Below are 21,886 nucleotides of genomic sequence, written 5' to 3'. Positions count from 1 at the left end.
CATTGTTATAGTACACATTACACCTTCTCTTATGTTGCTCCATCACAATCATCCCTATTGTTTTAGCCCATTTCTTTGCTTGGTTTTTTCCTCATCCGTTTTTTGGCCCATTTATTTGCATTGGCCCTCTTTCTTTGCATAAGGATTTAGGTTTCGAAATTAGTGCTTGTTTGGTTGGAAGATATTTTCCTTTGAAAATGGAAATTCTTAGGCAATAACCAAAATATGTTGTTTTGGTTAGAAATTTCCAAGGAAAATGTAAATTCCCACATAGCATGAGTGTAGAATAGTGTAATTCTCCTTGAGTGGAGACTTCTCATTCATTCAATATATATAGGTATTTACAAACCTAATTATGAGAGTCCTAAAATTACACCAAATATATCGTTATAGAATATTAACAAGATAATATTAACCTATTATCTATCACACCCCCGCAGTCGAAACGGGAGGAGGTCGAACGCTTAGACTGTCAGTCTAAAAATAGTTGTCGTGGTAAACCTTTTGTGAAAATATCTACGTACTGATATGAAGAAGGAACATGTAAGACCTTGATGTGACCAAGAGCGACCTTATCGCGTACAAAATGAATGTCCATCTCAATGTGCTTGGTACGTTGGTGTTGTACCGAATTGCAAGATAAGTATACGACAGAAATATTATCACATTAAACCTAGGATGCCCGTTGGATAGGACAATGTAGCTTAAGAAGAAGATTCCGGAGCCAATAGATTTCGGCAACAACATTAGCGAGACCTCTATATTCTTCTTCGGCACTGGATCGGGACAAAGTAGCATGTCGTTTCGCAGACCACGAGACAATATTATCACCCAAATAAACACAATACTCTGAAGTGGAGCGCCGTGTGTCCGGGCAGCCCCCCCAATCGGCATCTGTGTAAGAAATAAGTCTCGTAGGAGCAGAACGGTATAAATGTAGGCAATGATCCAAATTGTCTCTGATATATCCGATCATATGCTTAAGAGCGTTAAAGTAAGGTTCCCTAGGAGCATGCATGAATAAACAAACCTGCTGAACGGCATAAGCAATGTTAGGTCTGGTGAAAGTGAGGTACTAGAGTGCACCTGCAAGGCTCCTGTAAAGAGAGGGATCCTTCATTGGCTCACCATCGTGAGGCCCAAGTTTCAACTTAGTGTCGACAAGTGTAACAATCGGTTTGCAACTGTCCATCTTTGCCGTGTGAATAATTTCCTCAGCATACTTACTCTGACCGAGAAACATAAAATGCTTCGTTCGGCTTACAGAAATTCCCAAAAAATAACTCAGGTTTCCCAAGTCAAACATGGAGAATTTGGACTTAAGAAGAGCAATAATATCACCCTTGATATTTTCTGAGGAAGTTGTAAGAACAATGTCATTAACATAAAGCAAGAGATATGCAACATTAGCACCATGTCGCAAAATAAAGAGGTATTTATCACTTTTGCTGCACACAAAACCAATCTGCAAGAGATAATTAGCAAACCGTTGATACCAAGCCCGAGGAGCCTGTTTAAGGCCATAGAGAGATTTGCGGAGCCGACAAACATAAGTAAGAGCATTAGGATTTACAAATCCCGGAGATTGATGCATAAACACGGTCTCTTTGAGGTCACCATGAAGAAACGCATTTTTAACATCTAACTGATGAATTGGCCAATCTCTGCCCATAGCAATGCTCAAAACAATACGAATGATAGCCGGCTTTACGACATGACTAAAGGTCTCATCACAATCAACACCAACCTGTTAAGACTTGCCATTCACAACAAGTCTTGCCTTATGTCTCTCCAAATCACCATTTTCCCTGTACTTGTGTTTAAACAACCACATGCATCGAATAATATTTACCCCTTCCGATCTCAGGACGAGGTCCCAAGTATGTTGTTTAGTAAGAGCATTAAATTCCTCATTCATGGCGGCATTCCAATTTTGGTTAAGCATAGCTAATTTGGGAGTTTTAAGTAGTGGAGAGATAGCTCGGACTGTTAAATTAGCTTGGTATTTCGGATATGGCTTAAAAATGCCACTCTTGGCACGAGTAGCCATGGTGTGAGATGGTTGAGGAATAGGCCACGGTTGAGGAACCGAGTGTGGAATAGGGTGAGGTAGTAACCCGAATTGGATCACAGGTGATGCAGGGGAAGTGGGTTAATTTGGGGTGGCATTATGTGAGGGGATTGGACTGGACAAAGAAGTCCTCAAGGTGGTTGTGGTAGACTGAGTTTGTCCGCGGCCCACCTACGGAGTACTATGGTCTGTTTGTTTAGTGGGAGATTAGGGTGGTGTGGTGGGCCATGGGTTGGCATGGGAAAGGGGGGTAGTTGATGGGCTTGTTTTGAGTTAGGCTTGCACATACATGGGTGTAATATTAGGTTCCATAATACTATAGTCAGAAAACGTGAATTGTTGAATGTTAGAGAATGGAAAACTATTTTCAACAAATGTCGCATGACGAGAGATTGTAGTTTTATTCGAAGACAAGTCATAACAAAGATATCCTCGATCATTGGAAGGAAAACCCAAGAACTCACATGGTTGAGACCGAGGTGCAAGTTTATGAGGGGCAACTGCACTAAGATTTGGGTAGCATAAGCAACCAATAACACGAAGATGGTCATAAGTGGGTGACCTACGATATAGAACATCGGTTGGTGTTTTGTTTTTTATGGTTGTGGATGGTAGAATATTAAGAATATATGCAACCATATGAATAGCATAAACCCAAAAAGAAGGTGGAAGGGAGGCATGGAAAAGGATTGTACGAGACATATTGTTAATTATGCGTATAATTCTTTCGGCTTTGCCGTTTTGGGATGAAGTGTTGGGGCAAGAAAGGCAAAATACCATGCCATTATCTGCACAAAATTTTCGGAAAGGGAATCATCAAACTCGCGACCATTGTCACTTTGAAAAGTTTTAATATCCCTTTCAAATTGAGTTTTAACATATGCTCTAAAATTAAGAAGAATGTCATAGACTTGTGATTTGTATTTGATAGGAAAAACCCACAAAAAATGGGAGAAGTCATCAAGCAAAACCAAATAGTATTTGTGACCCAATTTTCTAGAAATAGGATAAGTCCATAAATCCGCATGAATTAAATCAAACGGTGAAAAAGTAATAGACGTAGAAGACTTAAAAGGGAGTCTAACATGTTTTCCTAGTGGACAGGAATAGCAAAATTGAGAAACATTTCTCTTATTACAACAAACATAATTGTGTTTACTAAGAAAATCAAAAACTAGTTCGCTGGATGTCCAAGTCTATGATGCCAAGTTGAAGGAGAAATTGCACCTAGAGATAGTTGACTAGTGTCGTATAAAGCGGAATTTGAAGAAAAAGGATAGAGATCCCCCACACTATTGCATCTCACTAGAATTGTTTCTGAGAGAAGGTCCTTCACAGAAAAACCAAGAGGGTCAAATTCAACAGAAACAAAATTGTCACAAGCAAATTTTCTAACGAAAATTAAATTTTTAATGTTAGGAACATAGAGGACATTCTTGAGGGTAAAGGGTGGATGAGGTGAGGGAGTGGTAATATTGCCATAGCCATGAATCACGAGTGAGGTGAGACGTGGCCCCTTTATCCATGTACCATCCATTGTCGGGAGGTTGGAAACTCATAAAACTGTAGGCTTGCCCGAATTCCGTTAGAGTTAAGAGTTGACCGTACGCTAGTTGGACTAGAGCAGCATAGTACGCTTGGTTTGAGTTTAGGCGTGGACCTAATAGGCCACCCTGTTGTTGAACATGCCCACGGTATTACTGGAATTGCTGCTGCTGACTAGGTCCCGTTAGGAATGGGCATGGTGGTAAGGCCCATTGCCCATTCTGTTGAGGCCAAGGATGGGGACCCCATTAAGGGGCCTGCTGTTAGGCTCCTTGATTGAGTCTAGAGGTCTGCTGCTGTGGGTTTGAGGAATTAGAACCTTGTGAGTTCTTTCCTCAACCTCTGCCCTTGCCTGGTTTCCCGCGGCCACGGCCACGCCCACCACCGCGTCCACCACCACACTGCTTGTCGGCAGCCTGAGATGACGTGGCTGATGGCGCAGTGGTACCGGCGGGACCATGTGCTATGAGTGCTTGTTGCCCGATCTCCTCTTGCTTGTTCTTCCTTGTTTCTTCCAAAAGAAACATCGATCTTGCTTTGTTAAAGCTTGGAGTCGGCTCGGATTGAGACACGATCGTAGCAACAGTATCATATTCACCCTTGGTAAGGCCCGTAATTAATTGCATAACCATCTTACAGTCGAATACTGGACAGTCAACGTTAGCAAGTTGATCAGCAAGGAGATTGATTTGCCTACAATAATTGGACATGTTGGCATAATGCTCAAGCTTGATATTGGTGAACTGCTCCTCCAAAAAAACCGCCCTAGTATGCTTATTGTCATGAAAAATCTCCTCTAGGCGAGTCCACAATTCGAGAGTCGTTCCTCCCGGTTTCATGATGGTGTGAACAAGGTCACGAGAAATAGTTCCGTAGATCCATAGTTTCACGATAGCATCTAAGCGCTTCCAAGTAGCATCATCAATCTCCGTTGGTCGAGAAACGATAACATCAATGTGGTCGAGAACGTTAAAGGCATACACTTGAATTTGAAAGAGTTCAACCCAAGCAGCATATTGTGCGTCTTCTTGATCAAGAGATATACTCATGAGATTTTTTATGTTAGATACGGCGAAAGCTGGGTGGAAGGGAGTGGTTGAGGGAGGAAGAGGAGCAGGAGGAGGAGGGGGGTGTCATCACCAACCATGGAAGAAGGCTGGACGGATGTGGTAAAAGAAGGCCAGGTCACGGCTAGGCCAGGCCAAAGGATCGTTGTTAGGGTTAGAGCGAAAAAGAAAAGAAAACCCTAGTTGAAATCTGATACCATGTGGAATAGTGTAATTCTCCTTGAGTAGAAACTTCTCATCCATTCAATATATATAGGTATTTACAAACCTAAGGCCTTGTTTGGTTGCACTTCAATAATGGGGGAAATACAAATTCATGGGAAATGTGGTTAAGAGTAGTTGTTTGGTTAACAAAAATGTAGGAAGTGGAAATTCCTAAGGAATTTGGAAGTCCTACAAAACATGGAAATTAATTTCCCACACCCTACCTTGGTCACTCAAACTTCCCATATGTATTTTGGGTGAAATTACATTATTGTCCTCAAAATTTTGGACAAGTAGTTCAAGTTGTAATAATACATGGGTATTACATAAGCTAACCAAACAAAACATAGGAAACTAATTCATGGGAAATATGATTTTCTATATGTCAACCAAACACAATTTTAGTATTTCTTAGGTAATAAAATTGCCCATGTATTGTAATTTCCTATAGGCATTTGATTCCCATATGCAACCAAACAAGGCCTAATTACACTACAACATTTTATATCAAATGCAACGGTAAAAAAAGGACTAACTCGACGCTAATGGTATTACCGTTGCAATAGATCAATCTAATGAAATGGTTAATATTAATATGCTTCAAAAGAGGGTGCTAATACAACAGATAAAATATGTCGTTAAATTAGCCCTATATGCTGTTGCAATAGAGGAGCTAATACAACGGCACATAAAGCTAATGCACGACATAGAGGGCTAAGCTTTTCCTGAATGAATCGCCATCCTTCCCTCCTAATATTTTAAAAAAATTTAAAAACCCCTCCAAAATTTATTTGCCCGAAAAAAAACGGAAAAAAAAAGGAGATTAATAAAAACCTATCTGCAACATATGATGTGCTCTTATATTTTTAACCAAAAAAAAGTACCCCTCATTACAGTGGCTTGAGAAAGCAGAGTGAACCACCGTTGTCCACCGCCATAAAATCGCCGTCAACTGCTGTAAGATCATCATCCTCTTCCTGTAGTTGCTTATGAAGGTGCCGGCTTTGTTGGGGGTTCTGAAACCCTAGATTTCTCATGCTCCTATTGATTTTCGCCGTAGTTCGTACCTATTCTCCGTCGCACTTCACCTCATTGGTAACACTTACTTCTCTTTCTCTCTCCTCCTGAATTTATACTTCGTATTTATTTATTCTCTGAAATTGCTCATTTGTTTTCACGAAGATAATTCGAAACCCTTTTAATTGATTTCTTCACTGTGATTTGAGGACAATTTTAATTTTTCTAAAAAGGTTGTAATTTGGTTGTTTAATTCTTGATAATCGTTTATTTATTTGGTTTTTTGATGCAAAATATGTATGTTTTCTAGCAGTTCATTTGTTAAATTTTCTTGTTGAAGTATAGTGCCTTCTATGTGTTAGATTAAATACTAGGGTTTCTATTTAATTGGATTTTGTACATTAGTTTTGTTGATTTGTTGCATTCACCCTATTTTTATGATTTATAAGTTTTGTTGAGCAGCTTAGTGTTTCCCTTTAATCTCATTATTAGGCGTATCAAAGAGGGTTTACCGGATTTTTAATTGAATGATAAATTTGTTTTTCAACACAATCAAGATCATGTTCCTCAACTGACATTTCTCATTTTATTTGATCTAACTTATTTATAATAACATATATTTGATTTACATACTTATCATTTGAAGTTGGATGATGAACTTCTGATTGGTTAGAGGTTGATCTAATTGTTATTTTTTGTTAATGTGATTTCATGGGCAGAATATTTGTTGGTGTCTTGGTGAGATATCATATAAGTAGTGACAGATTACTCTATAGTTTATACTCATTTGTAGCGTCATTTATCTTCTATTTCATTTTTTCCTAAAAAAAATTATCTTTTATTTCATTGCATGTACCCGGGATTGGTAAATGAATAAGTGAAATATTTTAATTTTGGTGTTGATAATTATGCTTAAGGAATATTTTTTTTATTTAGTGGTTTGGTTCTTATCGATCTATGAAAAGAAGATGACACGTGTTTTGGTTGGGTTTTAGATTGTTTTCCAAGGCATAAATTTTGATTATAGTAGTTGTTGTGTCGTGTTGTATTGTTGCGTTGAACCACTGTTGTTGTTAAATGATGTGTGTTTGCTGCTTAGCTTGCTGTCGCTTAGTATGATTATTGTTGCTACTCGACCTATTGCCTAGTATGATATGCATTACTTTTAGATTAATATCCTATTTGTTTGGTTCAGCAAATAATAATACCCTCTTAGGAGTCTTAGATGCATTGCCATCATTAGAATAGTGAAAGTTTATTTGTTGAAAGCCTTTCATGCTTCTTGGTATCTATGATTAATATATATGTAAATGCTTATATAATTTGCACACTATAATTAAAATTTGGGTGGAGCTTATAAGTAGTGTCCTGTTATTTAATGGTTAGCTAATATCCCAGGTACAATATTGTACTCAGGTTGAATGTTAAAAACTAAAAATATGATCAAAAGTTGAAATCCATTTCACTTATAAAGATTCTCATGAATTGGTACCACTAATTGTCCTTAGCATGTATTATGAGAAATAATCAGGCTAAGAGAAAAAACTTGAGTGAAACTTATGAGTAGTGTCCTATAATTAGTTAATGCTACCATTGCACTTTATCAAGCAATTAGTAATAAAGCAAGCTAACTAAAAGATATTGAACGATTGAATGTGTATAATCGTGATACTATAGTGGAAAATAAGGGCAACATACCAAACACATGATTTTGTTTATGTTTTTGGGTGATAATGTGAGACGACAGCATCTCAAGCTACTGCTCATGAAGTATATGTTAAAATTTAAACTATAATGTGACATAATAAGAATATGCATTCTTTAATTAACTTAGACACTTGTTATTATTTTACTTTTGTAGAGTTTAAGAAACTTGCAATGTCTAGCTTTTTTGTATGATGTTGCCTTAATTCTATTGTAGCTGTTGTTGAACTGTTGCTTCTATTGATGTATTTTTTTTTATGGCTAGTGTTGCTTTATTGCTTAATCATCCTACAAATTTATACTTGCAAATTAAAGACCCTTACATCTAAGAATTTTATCTTGGACATAAAACCTTACCATCACCATTATCTTAACCCGACTTGGACTGTGTCCCTGCTGTTTATCAATCATAATATCTTCCATATAATGAGGATAAAATGAAATAGTTAAGGGTGGAGCAGTTTCGGCCTACCATTTTTATGAAACACACAATTCTCAATAAGTATTTTATTAGTCTCATCAATTTACTCTGTTAGAGATGTTTTACTACAACTTGAGAGTTCCAGAAGTGGAGCAGTTATTACTATCTCCCTAGACATTGTTTTGACTGAAATTATACAACGTTCATCTTTGTTGGAATTTATGTTTGACTGAAATTAGTGTCATTTTACGAATATGTTGTTTTCTTTTGCCAAAGCAACAGGGGCTTTCAAAGGTTTTCAAGTTCTGTTTTATGGCCATAAGATGGTGGTATTAACAGGTACGCAACGTGTTCACATTTTGATAGGTCTTGTATTTTAGAACAATGCAAATTTCATTGGTCTTTGGTGTGAAATTTCTACGAATACTGTCTTGGTAAATATTTTAGAATATTATTTTTGTTATGTAGTACTCTATAAGTTGGATCAATCTGGGGGCATAGTAGTCGCTCTGTTTGTTTTGTTTATTTCACTCTCTAAATCTCGACATTCTTTTCTGCAGTACTTTATACAATATCACCAAGCTGCCATGAATTCTATGCTAGCAGGTTTGTCTTCTCCTTCTAATGATTTTATGTGTCTCTTCTCCTTCTAATGATTTGAAGTTTGGTGACTTATTACATATTCTTATATATAATTAGATTAATTTGTTTATATGGTAAACTAATTATATCACTTAGATTTGAGGTTTCTCGAGTAGTGTTACTGAGGATTTATTTAAGTCTATGAAAAAAAAAAGTATACTAAAAAAGAGTTGGAGCAGGTTTATGATACAAATTTGCTCTATTCTTGTTTGATTTAATTGGTTGGTTATATATAAAAGTCTTTGTTTTACTTTGTATGAAGTATGACATTGTTACCATTCATGTTAATATTCAAACTATTACATTTCTGGGGGGGAGAACAAACATCAAGATCTTTTCTTCTTCTTCTTTTTTTTTTTTTTTTTTGAGTGCTATATTCTTCTATAATCCTATTTTGATTTGTTTGTGTGTTTTGTTTACCAGGGGGTTTAGATCAATTGGATATGTGTAAACAGTGCTAGAGACAGTGCTAGAGATGGATACAGAAGCTGAAGAAGATGCTTCACGAAGTGTTCCCGAATTGCTTTACTTGAGAAATTGGAGAAGCAAGAGAAATAAATAATAATACGGTCCAAAGAATTGCTGAAAATATTGTTTGGGGGACAAAATGATTTAGTTTTAACTTTTAATTGTTTTTTTCCTAGTGATAATTTAATTAGTGATAATTTAATTTTGTAATTTTCCTTATAGATAACAATGTACAAACATTAAATTTATATTAATAAAATTCTTTTTTTTTTTTGAAAATTTTGATTTGAATTGTATTATTATTATTATTATTATTGGCATTGGGTATATGCACTGCGTGGCATTAGGTTTAGGGAACCGTGGCATTAGGTATAGGAAACCGTGACATTAGGTATTATAGCTGATGTCATGGCAATAATGTTGTTGTTGCATCAGGTATTGATCTAACGCAACGGATCATTGATGTCGTGGCATTAGGTGTCATATGTCGTTGCATTAGACCGATTGCAACGCCAACAGTTTCCACGGTACATGGTCGTTGCATTAGGCCTAATGCCACGGATTTTGACGCCTGATGCAACGGAGTTGGGGCTTACAATAGGTAAAAAATGTAGTAGTGAAATTATGAGAGTCCTAAATTACACCAAATATATCGTTACAGAATATTATCAAGATAATATTAACCTATTATCTATCAATGAGAAGTAACTCACCAAGTCCCCCCTAGGTGAGTGAATTCCTACAATGCATAGGAAGTTATTTCCTAGAAAATACAAATTCCTATGATGTCAACCAAACACTTTTGTACAATTTTTATGCAATTAGCAAGGGAAAAAACTTCCTATGGTATATGATTTCATGTGGGAATTTATTTCCCATGTTGAACCAAACAAGCACTTAGTGGTCGATCAAAAAAGGAGTTGGTTCAAGGGTATTGTTCAAAATCTGAGATCAAATCCCATGTGTACACATTTTTTTGATACTCTATATATTATAGTATATATATATATTCCATTCTTATTAAAATAATTCTATTAGGTTTGGACATGCACATTAAGGAATTTAGTAGGTTGGTGTAGACACCTGATTGCGTCTCCCCAACACCAAACCCAGTGATGAGTACCTTTCACGTTTTGATTGACGAGTTCGGCAAAGAGTTGAAGGGTCGCGTAAAGTTTCCTTAAGCCTAGACCATATTTCTAACCTTAACTAAAATGTTTTTAATCCAAATCATTCATTTTGTGTCCTTAAACTCAAAATCGTTCATATCGTGTCCTAAAAATCATTCATTCGTGTCCAAATTATAAAAAACGTCCAACCTGATTATGGGTCTTGAAAAGAGCTTTTCAACGATATATTATAACCCCAAATCTGACTTAAAACGAGTGAGTTATGACCAAAATACTAAACCGAGCCCAAACCGAGCCTAGGTCCACTTTTAGTACGACCCAATGATTATATGGAGTCCAATTATTTTATTTAGGCCCTATATGATCATATTCCTAATCCTAAATCAATTAGGATCTTCTAAAATCCTCTAGAATGTTCTAATATATCCTTTTCGAAAAGATAAAGATCAAAGAAATTCGAGATTGAATAAAGCTTCTCATATGATAATCCATACGTTCGGATATATTTCTCATAGAAAACCCATCAAAAACAAAACTCCGCACAAACTTCAAGATCTTCAGAAACCATCGCATACGACAGGACCATCGCGCCACGTCAGCCCTGTCGCGCCGCGATGGAGAAGTTCTATTGCGTTCAGAACTTCTAATCTTTTTCTGATCGTTTCGACTCTCTTTTTTTTCCTTTATAAATAGAGTTCGTTTTCCCCGTTTTCAAATTGGCGAGAACCACCAACAATTAGCTACGACCATCAACAATTATCAACAATTAGCTACAATCATCATCTACACACAAATTCCCAAAATTCCTAATGTTCTTAGCCTTAGCCTAAATACATCTTTGATTCATCCCAATTACCCACCATATTTCCTTTGCGTGATTCGAATACTCCAAACCATACTCGACGTTGTTTTCGACCTCGACGTGAAAGGTTGACATTTTCTGAGGGTTTGGTCCCAAATCTCTATTTCAATTCTTAATTAATTTACTTTATTATTTGCTTTATTGATTTCGCTTTTTTGAAGTTTAATAACGTGCGTATTAAAGCAAGAAGATCGAGGCATCAAAGTAAGTAATTTAATTATTTAATTACTCTCTTTTGAAATAGAAATCATGCTTAGCATAACACTTTGATTTTGATTATTAGTATCATGTTTAGGATAATGTGTTGATTTTGTTATTAGTAATATGCTAGGATTGTTATTAATCTGTTTAGTATCATGCCTAGGATCTTACAACTAACGCTATTTTTATGATGATAATTTCAATGTTTTCATGATGATGATTATTATGTTAATCATATGTTGCTATTGTTAATCATATGTTGATTACTCATGATTTATTGCTATTGCTTGATCACGCCCTTTCTTGCAGGTTTAAAGGGAATTTGTAATTGAAATCACGCTTAATAAGATAATTAATAATTGGATTTAGGTTTAATATAATTTTAATTCAAGTGATCACCAATATTAGATTTAATTGTGCATTAATAATCAACCAACGTAGATTAAATAGGTTTAGGATTAATTTGTGTGTATGTTGATAATAAAGCGAGCATGAATATCAATAGGAATAAAGTAGAGGCCTATTTAGGGCGGGCTTGACCTCTTTAAGGTTAAGTTCGTACCTTCATCCCCGAATATCCAGTCATGGTTGCGGACCACTATGGAGCTAGCAATCTCTGTGATTGTGAATGGGGTGTAACCTTCATAATCATGAACGGTTTACAAGTTTCTAAAACTTGTTGGCGACTCTTTTTCTCTAGCTTCTTTTCCTTGGAGCGCCGCCATGCCTAAAAACATGACCCACATGTAGGGTGGAGGTGAAAAATTCCCTACAGTTGGGATGAAAGTGAGAGAAAATTTAGGTTAGCAGAAGAGTCCACCGCACATGGGCTGAAAGGAAAAGTTTCTAATTCTAATAGCAAGAAAATTGTATTTGAATATCTTTAAAAAGAATACATGAAGATAATATGTGGACAAAAAAAAGTGTATATATCAATCGATCAAAGGAAAAGGATACTATGTTCTTAAATATTCTAATCACATAAAATAGACCAAGTATAAGTATACATAATATATACTTCACAGTTTTAACTTGACCCCTAAAAATCCTTCTTTTACCGTTATTTGGACTTTAGGTTTTCTCTAAAACATTGTTTTAGTTAATAATATTATGCACAATATATACTTTATGAGATTTGTTTCATGAAAAATGACACATTATTAAATAGGATTTACGAACTAATATAGAGGAATCAGTATGTCAAATTCATAATGAATAAAAGGATGTGTATTTCTTTTTGCCTAATTAGTCGGAATCTTTTTCTCTTGTGTGGTGTGAATGGAAAAAGATGATTCCATCATTTCTTTTCTTACTATCCAATTACATCCATATCCAACCAAAATATGGCATTGAAATAGACATATTTTATTATTATCTAAATACAGAAAATGTATCCAATTATCATACCACGAAATCGTGTTTAATAAGGAATTATTCTAGTAATCATGGAACACAAAGCTACTTATCTCATTTTGTGCTTATGAACACATTGTATAATATTGTTGATAAATCGCAAAGTTTGGATTTCAAATATTTTCGTATACATTAATTATGGAATGAAAAATCCTTATTCTATATCTTGAAGTCGCACAACCTACCCTCTCAAAATCCCAGGAACTCACCAAAGTTTCTTCGCCTCCAAGACCATTTTCCAACAAATTTACTCGTCATTAGGAGTTCAACCTAGTCCTTTGTCTTTTCTTCTTCTCAATTTAGTAATGTAATCCTAAATCCTAATACACTGTAGAATCTGCCTAAGGTAGAAGACCAATTGCATTTGGACTAATTTCCTTTAATTTGAGCAAATGGGAAAAGAAGAGCAATACAAGCATTTAAACCAACATTGACAATTGGGTTTCAGAATTCTTTAGATTTTGTGGTTCGTCATGTGTTTTTTTTCTTTCCTATTTTCGTTTCCAATATGATTGTGAGGGGTAAGTACTTCTAATTCTTATTACAATTTGACTCTTTTTTTCGTTTGAGAACCTAACTTTAGTCATGTTTAATGTTAGTGGTGAGCAAAAACCCAGGTAATCGGTTTGGACCCGGTAGGTCTAGAACCGCAACCGAAATCGGTTCCAAAAACAAGGATCTAGTTTGAATCGGTTCCGGGTCTTGAATATTTGGACCCGATTCCTACTGGGTACTCGATGGGACTTTTTTTATTAAAGAACTTAACACATTGCATCATGCCATATAAAAAATATAGGCCCATTATCCCATTCCTTTATTAAGGCCCATTCCATATCTCAACTAACCCTAAAAACATTTCATTATCAACCTCCACTCCTCACGCCTACTTTTAGTCTAAAAAATTCTGATCTTCTTTATACTTATTTTTCATTTTCTTTCATCTTCATATATCTGAAAGCTAAAAACATTTAAATACTTCCTCTCTTGCTCAAGATCTTAAGGTATAAGGTATTTCTTTCTTTCTTTTTTTTTCGTTTCTTTGCATATGTAATTTGAATTTTTTTCTAATGTCAAGATAGATTTTTTTTATTCAACCAATACAATTTTTTTCTTTCCATTTCACCAATTTTAATAATATTTGAGAGATTAAATTCAACTTTCCTCCGCATCTCCCAAATCTTCTATTGAGAGTCTTTTGAGTCATTTTAATGAAAATATTTTAATTTCACACAAAATTTAATGGACAAAAAAAGCATATCTTAATATATTTTATTTTATTATGTAGTTTAACTGAAGTAGTATTAGAATTTGCTATTTTTTTAGTACTTTTGTTATTTTTATTTTTGCTATTTAAACCTACCCAAAACTGGGTACGGTTCTAGAATTACTGGACTTGGTTAAAACCGGTTCCAATTTCGCTTCGAATCGATCCGGGTCCTTTGTTTTTGACCGGGTAACCGATTTTTCTCACCCCTTGTTAGTGTATTTTGTTTTTAAGGATGGTAAAGGTTTCCCTTTTGGTTGTGTTGTGTGCAATGGGTATGTCCAATTGAGAGGATTGAGGAAGCAGGGGTTGCATAAGTTATAATTAATATGAGAGATAAATTCATCTCATCCAAAGCTTAAGATCCGTTTGGTATCGCTGTGGTTTTCCCTTTTTTGGTTTTTTGTTTTTCAAAATCATATAATATATGTTATTTAATGATTAAAAAAATTGGTCAAACTTAAAAAATCATGATAATTTTGAACACTGACAACAAAAAAGTGGAAACACCTTTTTTCCCTTATTTTTGGTTTTAAATAAATCAGAAAACTAAAAACAATAAACAGTGCCAAACAAACCCTTTGTTTGTCATTTTGACTTTAAAAGAGGTCTTAGTTAATAAAAAAAAAGTGTTTTTTGTTTGTAAGTGGACTTTACTATGTTGCTAATTAGGATGAAGGGAATATATGTGGAAGAAAGTTTTGGTGTTCATGGATCTCAGTTGTTGGTTGGTTTTTGAGATTAACTTATGGCTTATTTGGAATTTCATTTGAAATTTCTAAATTGAATAAATGGGTTGTTTGGCTAACCAAAGAATTCGGATTTGTATTTGGCACAAATCCATGTCATTTAAGAAATAAACTCAATGTAAAGATTCGTAATTCAATGTGAAAATAAAGATGTCATTTCATATCCATTCATTAATCCCTTAATTTTATCTCTCTCCTCACTACTTTGCCAAATTGAATGTTCAATATGTTTTTTAATTAAATTTCTAATGTGCATTTAAATCACAATAAGGGATACTAGCAATTAGGGTCGTTAAACCTAATTCAATAATTTTTGATCTTTTCGACTCAAAGGAGAAGAAAAGCAATGTTCCGATATTAACTCACACGAATCAATCTCACAATTAGATTTTGTAAACTCAAAACACTTCATTATATATCAATGAAAATAGTCATATTTATAGGCATACAATCCCATGCCTGATAGGATAACAAAACTAAAAGATATAAAACCTAACAAATTGATAAAATCTTCTAATCTTTATCCTAGGTAAACTAACTACCAAAACGATTGGTTTTGGAAGCCGCCCTAAGCTAGTTTCTCAAAATGAGAAACAAATAAAATTTGTTTTTAAATTGGTTAAATTTGTAAAATTACTGGCAAAACCGCTACTTTTAGGGCATAATCGCTACTTTAAATAGTGGTTTAGGGTAAAATCACTACTTCAAGTAGCATTTTGCTAATGAAAAGTAAAAAATGCATTTATTTACGACTTTATCATTTGAGAAACATTATGTTTCTCATGTTTAGAAACTTGGAATTTCTTTTGCTTTTGGATGTTTGTCATTTCAATCCTAAAATTGACTTCCAATGGAATTATTTTCACTTGTATTTTTTCCCAAATGTGTAAATACCCTTCTGCCTAAGTTTTCTAACCTAATTCCTTGATAACTTTTCTCCCATATAGCTTCCATAGAATAGTGGATTCTCATAAACCCCCCCTCCCCATATTCTTAAACATTGACTTTGTATTTGAATTGGCAAACATGTGAGAGGTGTTGGTTTAATGAGGACCGGATCGCTTCTCCTTACCTTAATAAAAGTAATGAATCATGGCCTCCATGCACTACAAGAAAATTACCTTTTTGTAGTGATTATTCTAACCTTTGGTATAGATTGTATTTGCTACAAAAAGCTTTCCCAACGAATAGTTATTCGATATAATATCTGTCGTTACCATAGCCTTTAGTAGTGTTTTTCGATATTGTTGGGGTTGTCCTCAATAATCGATACGAAAAATTACATCCAATCGTGGTGATTACTGTAGCGATTATAATCGATATAAAATGTTGAACTCATTTTTTTCCAAAAAATAAAAAATAAAAAATCACACATATAATCTTTACAAGATTCGAACATGCAACCTTAAGCTCTAATATTAAATATTTTATCAATAAGTTATGACATATTTTATGTATTATTTGTCAAAATATTTGTATATCTAGTGTGAAAAAGGCTTTTCGTATCAATATTTGGGTTTAGTGGCGATTTTAAATGATACAATTTCCAATAATTTTATAAATGTGCAAAAAAAGGGTGGATATGTATTATTATGTTTTTCATATCGATTTTATATAGGATTACCATGGCGATTGTAAAATGATACGATTTCCTCTACAATTTCACAAACATACATGCATATTGTAGCGAATGTACAATCACTACAATATAATCGCTATGAAAAGACATTTTTCTTGTAGTGATGGAGGTAAAGACCAGTGAAATTGTAGAGAGAAACTAAAAAGTGAGTAATTCTTATTTTGGGTTGGATTTTGGAGATATAATTCAACATTATTTAAATCATGTTTTTTGTAAATTTGAATGTTTTTTCTTACTTGTTTATTTAATTGTTTTCTTTAATTGCTCTAATATTAAATTTGAACGTTTGAGAGTTATGATACTACATATCTAGAAGATTCCTGCATTTTGAAGAGATATTTCTAAGGTTGAGTACTGATGATATGACGGTGGAGTCCAAGTTCTTAAATAGAGTACCTTTGCTCTTGTTGTAAACCACCACTTGACTTATAAAAACTTAAAGTATTTAGCGCATAAAAGTTCTTTAATCGGTGTTTTTTTTTTTTTGTGTGGTTGTCCATATCGTGTGGTCAAGGTTACTTATAAGGGTTACTTATTTAGGGGTTACTCAGTAGGTCAAGGGTTACTTATAGGGGTTACTTATTCAGGGGTTATTCAGTAGGTCAAGGGTTACTTATTCAGGGGTTACTCAGTTGGTCAGGGTTTACTTAGGTCATTCAGGGGTAACCTATAGAGGTTACACAGTCGGTCACAGGTTACTTATAGGGGTTACTTTTTCAGAGGTTACTCAGTTGGTCAGGGTTTACTTATAGGGGTTACTTAGGTCATTCAGGGGTTACCTATAGAGGTTACACAGTCAGTCACGGGTTACTTATAGGGGTTACTTATTCTAGGTTTACTTATAAGAAACCCCAGAATAAGTATAAGTAACCCCGACCACATATAAAAATTTGTGTTATTTAATTTGTCAATCCGAGTTAGTTATAAGGAGTTTGAAAGTTCCATATGGATCTTGTTTCTTACTTCTTTGTCGCTATTTTTTTGCCCCATTGCAAAAATGTGGGTCTAACTTAATTTTTTTATTTTTATTTATTTATTTATTTATTTATTTATTTTTTACCATAAAATACTCTTAATCTATAAGTTATAATATACAAGTATATAGTTATGTGAGATTCTTATTTGATTTGTCTCATTGTATATTTTATTAATATCTAATTTTTATAATTTTTACACGTATGAAAATGGAGATAAAATCGTTTCAAGACGCATCTTGGAGAATGTGAAAAGTCAAATCGGGTAAAATATTTGGGACAAAGGGAGTATTTTTTACTACCTCCGCTTCTCATTACTCGCAACATTTGCCAAAAATGGCTGCTTCACATTACTCGCAACAATTTTTTTTCTTTCCTTTTATAGTAAGTTTTTGGGTACAAAATGACCATAATACCCTTACTTTTTTTTAAACACCCTACTTACACTACAAATCAGGTTACATTATCTTTAACACAAGATTAATTAATTAATTTCACCCTCATCCCCATTATATTTCTCTCTCCTCCTCCAACCCTATTCTCATGGTGGGTTTGTGGATTCAAATCGGTGGGTTTGCTGGGTTCGTCGGTGGTAGGTTCGTGGGTTCAGATCGGTGGGTTTGTGTGCTCGTGGTTGGTTTGTGGGTTCGTGGTTGGTGGCTTGTGGGTGGTTTATTCCAGATTTGTGGGTTAGCTAGGGTCGGTGGGTTCGGTGGGTTGCTGCAGCTTGTGGGTTTGTGGGTGCGGTAGGTTCGGTTCGGTGTTGCGGCTAGGTGGTGGTAGGTTCGGTTCAGTGATGCGACTGGGTGGTAGTGGGTGGTGGTTGGTTTCGGTGATGCTGGGTGGTGGTGGTGGGTGGTTTCAGTGCTGCTGGGTGGTGCTAGTGGTGGTGGGTGGTTTAGTTTAATTTGTTTTTTTTTTTGGATTGGATTAATACTTAAATATATGCCCTTATTTTCAATAACTATGCTTAAGATCTTTTGTCTACGAATCCGCAAAACTACTCTTTGTTACGAGTAATGCGAAGCGAAGGTAATATTATTTTCTCTCTTATTATTTATACTTTATATTGTTAATAATTCTATTTTGATCTATATCCTATTAGTTTTTAAAAACTCTGAATATACCTTAATGTTAGGATTATTATGAATCGAAGGAGTATTGAAAGTCACAAAAGATTGAATTGTTGAAAATATGAACACTAGAATAATCCACGTGATAACACAAGTGAAACTATAAAATAAAAAATAAAAAATAAAAAATAAAAAAATGAAACGGATGATAAAAAAGTTGGCGCTGAAAATCTACTCAAATAAACCCAAATCCCAAAATCCCCATAAATTGAGAATTCCCTCCAAAACCCAAATCTCAAAATTTCGTAAATCGCTCCAATTTTTTCAAACGTTCAAAACCCAAAAAAAGACTCACTCTCTCACAAAACTTCCTCAGCACACCAACACCCCTTTTTCTATTTATATTTCAAATCTTCTTCCATTCTTCCCTCTATCTCCTCCCCAATTCTCTCTCCTCCATTCCCTCTTTCTCTCTCATCGCCGCCTTCTTCTGCGAAAATGTCTTCCACTAAATCATTCGTTTCTCTCAGCTCCGTCGTCAACGGCGGTGGTGTTGCTGGTTCTGCTAATGTTGTTCCTGGTGAGATTCATGTTATTGTGGGTCCCATGTTTGCTGGAAAATCTACTGCACTTCTTCGTCGTGTTAAAACTGAAAGTTCCAATGGCAGGTATTGTAATTTTCATCTCTGTTTGCTTTTTTTTCTTTTTCATTTTTTTTAATGATATCTATTATTTGTGGGTTGATCTTGGTTTAGATTTTAGAAAGTTCATTAATTTTCTGTGAATTGGATTAAACTATATTAGGGTTCTTGTTTATTTCATTGGTTAGGAGTAAATTAAGATAATTTTGGGGTTTCATGGAGATTCCATGTTAATTTGTCGATTTAAGGTAATATACTTTTTGCAGAAATCTTTTGTAAATTTGTATCATTCTTAACAGAGAATTAGTTAATTCAATTAATATATAGGGTCTGTTATTTCAATTTTTATAGAGTTTTGATTATAATCATATAAATAAAATCGAGAGTGCATCTTTTAAGCGGGAATTTTAAATGAAAAAAATGGTTGATAATTGTTTAATTTTATTTATTTATTTATATGATTTGTTTTAGGACTGTGGCGATGATTAAATCAAGCAAGGATACGAGGTATGCGAAAGATTCAGTTGTGACACATGATGGAGTGAGATTCCCTTGTTGGGCTTTGCCTGATCTCTCTTCTTTCCAAGAGAAATTCGGATTTGATGCTTATGATAAGGTGTACTCTCGTCTCTTTTCGGTTGGATCAATTGTTGTATTGATAGTGTAATTTGAATTAGTAACGTGACTCTTGACTTCAGACTTGGTCTGTTAATAGTTCATGAATATGTTTATGTACACTATTTAATGAAAGTGTTATGTTAGACCCTGAAATTATATGGCTGAACTGATGCAATATCTGAAATCTTTTATTATATCATATGCTTTGTGGCTAGATTGTGTATGTGTTTTAAGCTTATGTTTGTTGGCAGTTGGATGTAATTGGGATAGACGAAGCGCAATTCTTCGATGACCTCTATGACTTCTGCTGTAAGGCAGCTGAGAAAGATGGGAAAACCATTGTGATTGCAGGGCTAGATGGTGATTACTTGAGGTGCGAAAGTCTGTCAATATTTTTCTTTCTAATGTACTTGTAGTTGATCTGAATTTCTGATGTGAATGCTGTTTCTTTTGATACAGGAGGAGCTTTGGATCCGTGCTGGATGTTATACCACTTGCTGATACTGTAACAAAGTTGACAGCGCGGTGTGAGATGTGTGGGAAGCGGGCTTTCTTTACACTGCGGAAGGTAGGGGAGACACAGACAGAACTAATTGGTGGAGCCGAGTCATACATGCCTGTTTGCCGCCAGCATTATGTAAATGGGCAGGCAGTCATTGGTGCCGTGCTCGAAACTAGCCACATTAAGAAGGATATTACAGTTCCAGAAGTTCTGGAAGCAACATGTGTTTCCTAATCTGGTTAAGCATCTTCATAAGCACCCTTTGCTTCGAAGAGGGTGTGAAGGTGTGCTTCTACTAGCTATCTCGGCTATTACTGATCTAGTAGAGTATTCTTCATAATTTGGTGTATATAGTAGAAAAGTTACTTCTGTGTGGTTATAAGTAGTTAGCAGTTCCATCTTTCTTAATCACATTGCATTTGCAGCTAATGTTATATTGTGTAATTAAGCCTTATACTCCGTATGTAGCTTTTGTCTCACTTTTTAAATCACGTAGTCCTTAATGTTCTCATTAAGATGATAATCCAATTGCAGAAGTGCCCGTTTTACTTCTAATAGTTATAAATAATACTGAGTACTCTGTATCTGTCTATTGCTTTGCTCTTTCCTGTAATGTACTTTTGCTTCTGTCTACTGAGAGTTCAATTATTTTCCCTGGTACGTCTATTTAAAACTTTGTTTTGGTACTGTTGTTGAAATCCACAATACAAAACATATGCTTTGCTATATTGGAATGAGAATTCCTTCAAATTGCTTAGCTGAAATGATAAACCAACATTTTAGTCTACTAAGGGCCTGTTTCGATTTATTGAAAACAACTAAACTGAATGATTGGGGTTGAATTGAACTGAAATAAACTGAACTGAATAGAGCTGAAATGAATTGTTTATGAGAGAAAGAAATTAGGAATTGAACTGAACTGAACTGACTGGAGTTAAAGTGAATTGAAATGAAATTAAGTTGAACAGAACAGATTCTAAATTGGCAACTACTTACATCACTAGCTCCACAATTGGAGGCTAAGGTGGAAGATAAAATGGAGTTCATTTGCAGCGTCTAATAGATTAACTCCATAATAAAATTGCGGATAATAACATAAAAAAAAAAATTAACATTCAAGCTAATATAAGAGGAAGCAAAATTGGAACTCTAATATGTGGATTACGGAGTGTCTAATAGGCTAAGGCCTTGTTTGATTGCACTTCAATAATGGGAGAAATACTAATTCATGGGAAATGTGTTTAAGAGTAGTTGTTTGGTTAACAAAAATGTAGGAAGTGGAAATTCCTAAGTAATTTGGAATTCCTACAAACACGAGAATTAATTTCCCACACCCTATCTTGGTTACTCAAACATCTCACATGTATTTTGAGTGAAATTACATTATTGTCCTCAAAATTTTGGAAAAGTAGTTCAAATTATAATAATACATGGGTATTACATAAGTTAACTAAACAAAACATAGGAAACTAATTCATGAGAAATATGATTTCCTATGTCAACTAAACACAATTTTAGTATTTCCTAGGCAATAAAATTTCCTATTTATTGTAACTTTCTATAGGCATTTAATTCCCAAATACAACCAAACGAGGCCTAATTGTTGTTTGCAGTTCAATTTCAAGTTCTAAGCCACCAAAAACGTAAATTTATCAGACCTTGAAAATCTATTGCTGTTTGT

At 34.7% G+C, this 21,886-nt stretch overlaps 2 protein-coding genes across 2 annotated transcripts; one reads left to right on the top strand and one right to left on the bottom strand.

Moving 5' to 3' along the window:
* Window positions 1-3,951: 3,951 nt before the first annotated feature.
* Window positions 3,952-4,665, bottom strand: LOC110692021. The gene has a single exon (XM_021869014.1). The coding sequence runs from the start codon at window positions 4,663-4,665 to the stop codon at window positions 3,952-3,954; it is 714 nt and encodes a 237-aa protein (XP_021724706.1).
* Window positions 4,666-17,963: 13,298 nt separating this feature from the next.
* Window positions 17,964-20,835, top strand: LOC110691857 (thymidine kinase-like). Its single transcript, XM_021868824.1, has 4 exons — window positions 17,964-19,112; window positions 19,557-19,701; window positions 19,955-20,076; window positions 20,163-20,835. The coding sequence occupies exons 1-4, from the start codon at window positions 18,943-18,945 to the stop codon at window positions 20,437-20,439; spliced, it is 714 nt and encodes a 237-aa protein (XP_021724516.1). The 5' UTR covers window positions 17,964-18,942; the 3' UTR covers window positions 20,440-20,835.
* Window positions 20,836-21,886: the final 1,051 nt, after the last annotated feature.

Source organism: Chenopodium quinoa, unplaced genomic scaffold (genome assembly GCF_001683475.1).
Source record: "Chenopodium quinoa cultivar QQ74 unplaced genomic scaffold, ASM168347v1, whole genome shotgun sequence".
Taxonomy (NCBI): Eukaryota; Viridiplantae; Streptophyta; class Magnoliopsida; order Caryophyllales; family Amaranthaceae; genus Chenopodium; species Chenopodium quinoa.
Note: the sequence above shows the minus strand (reverse complement) of the source record. Positions and strands in the feature narration are given on the sequence as shown.

Coding starts and splice junctions, on each gene's coding strand:
- LOC110692021 (XM_021869014.1), bottom strand. CDS start 4,665: ATGAGTATATCTCTTGATCAAGAAGACGCACAATATGCTGCTTGGGTT.
- LOC110691857 (XM_021868824.1), top strand. CDS start 18,943: ATGTCTTCCACTAAATCATTCGTTTCTCTCAGCTCCGTCGTCAACGGC. Junction 19,113..19,556: donor ACTGAAAGTTCCAATGGCAG/GTATTGTAATTT, acceptor GATTTGTTTTAG/GACTGTGGCGATGATTAAAT. Junction 20,077..20,162: donor CTAGATGGTGATTACTTGAG/GTGCGAAAGTCT, acceptor CTTTTGATACAG/GAGGAGCTTTGGATCCGTGC.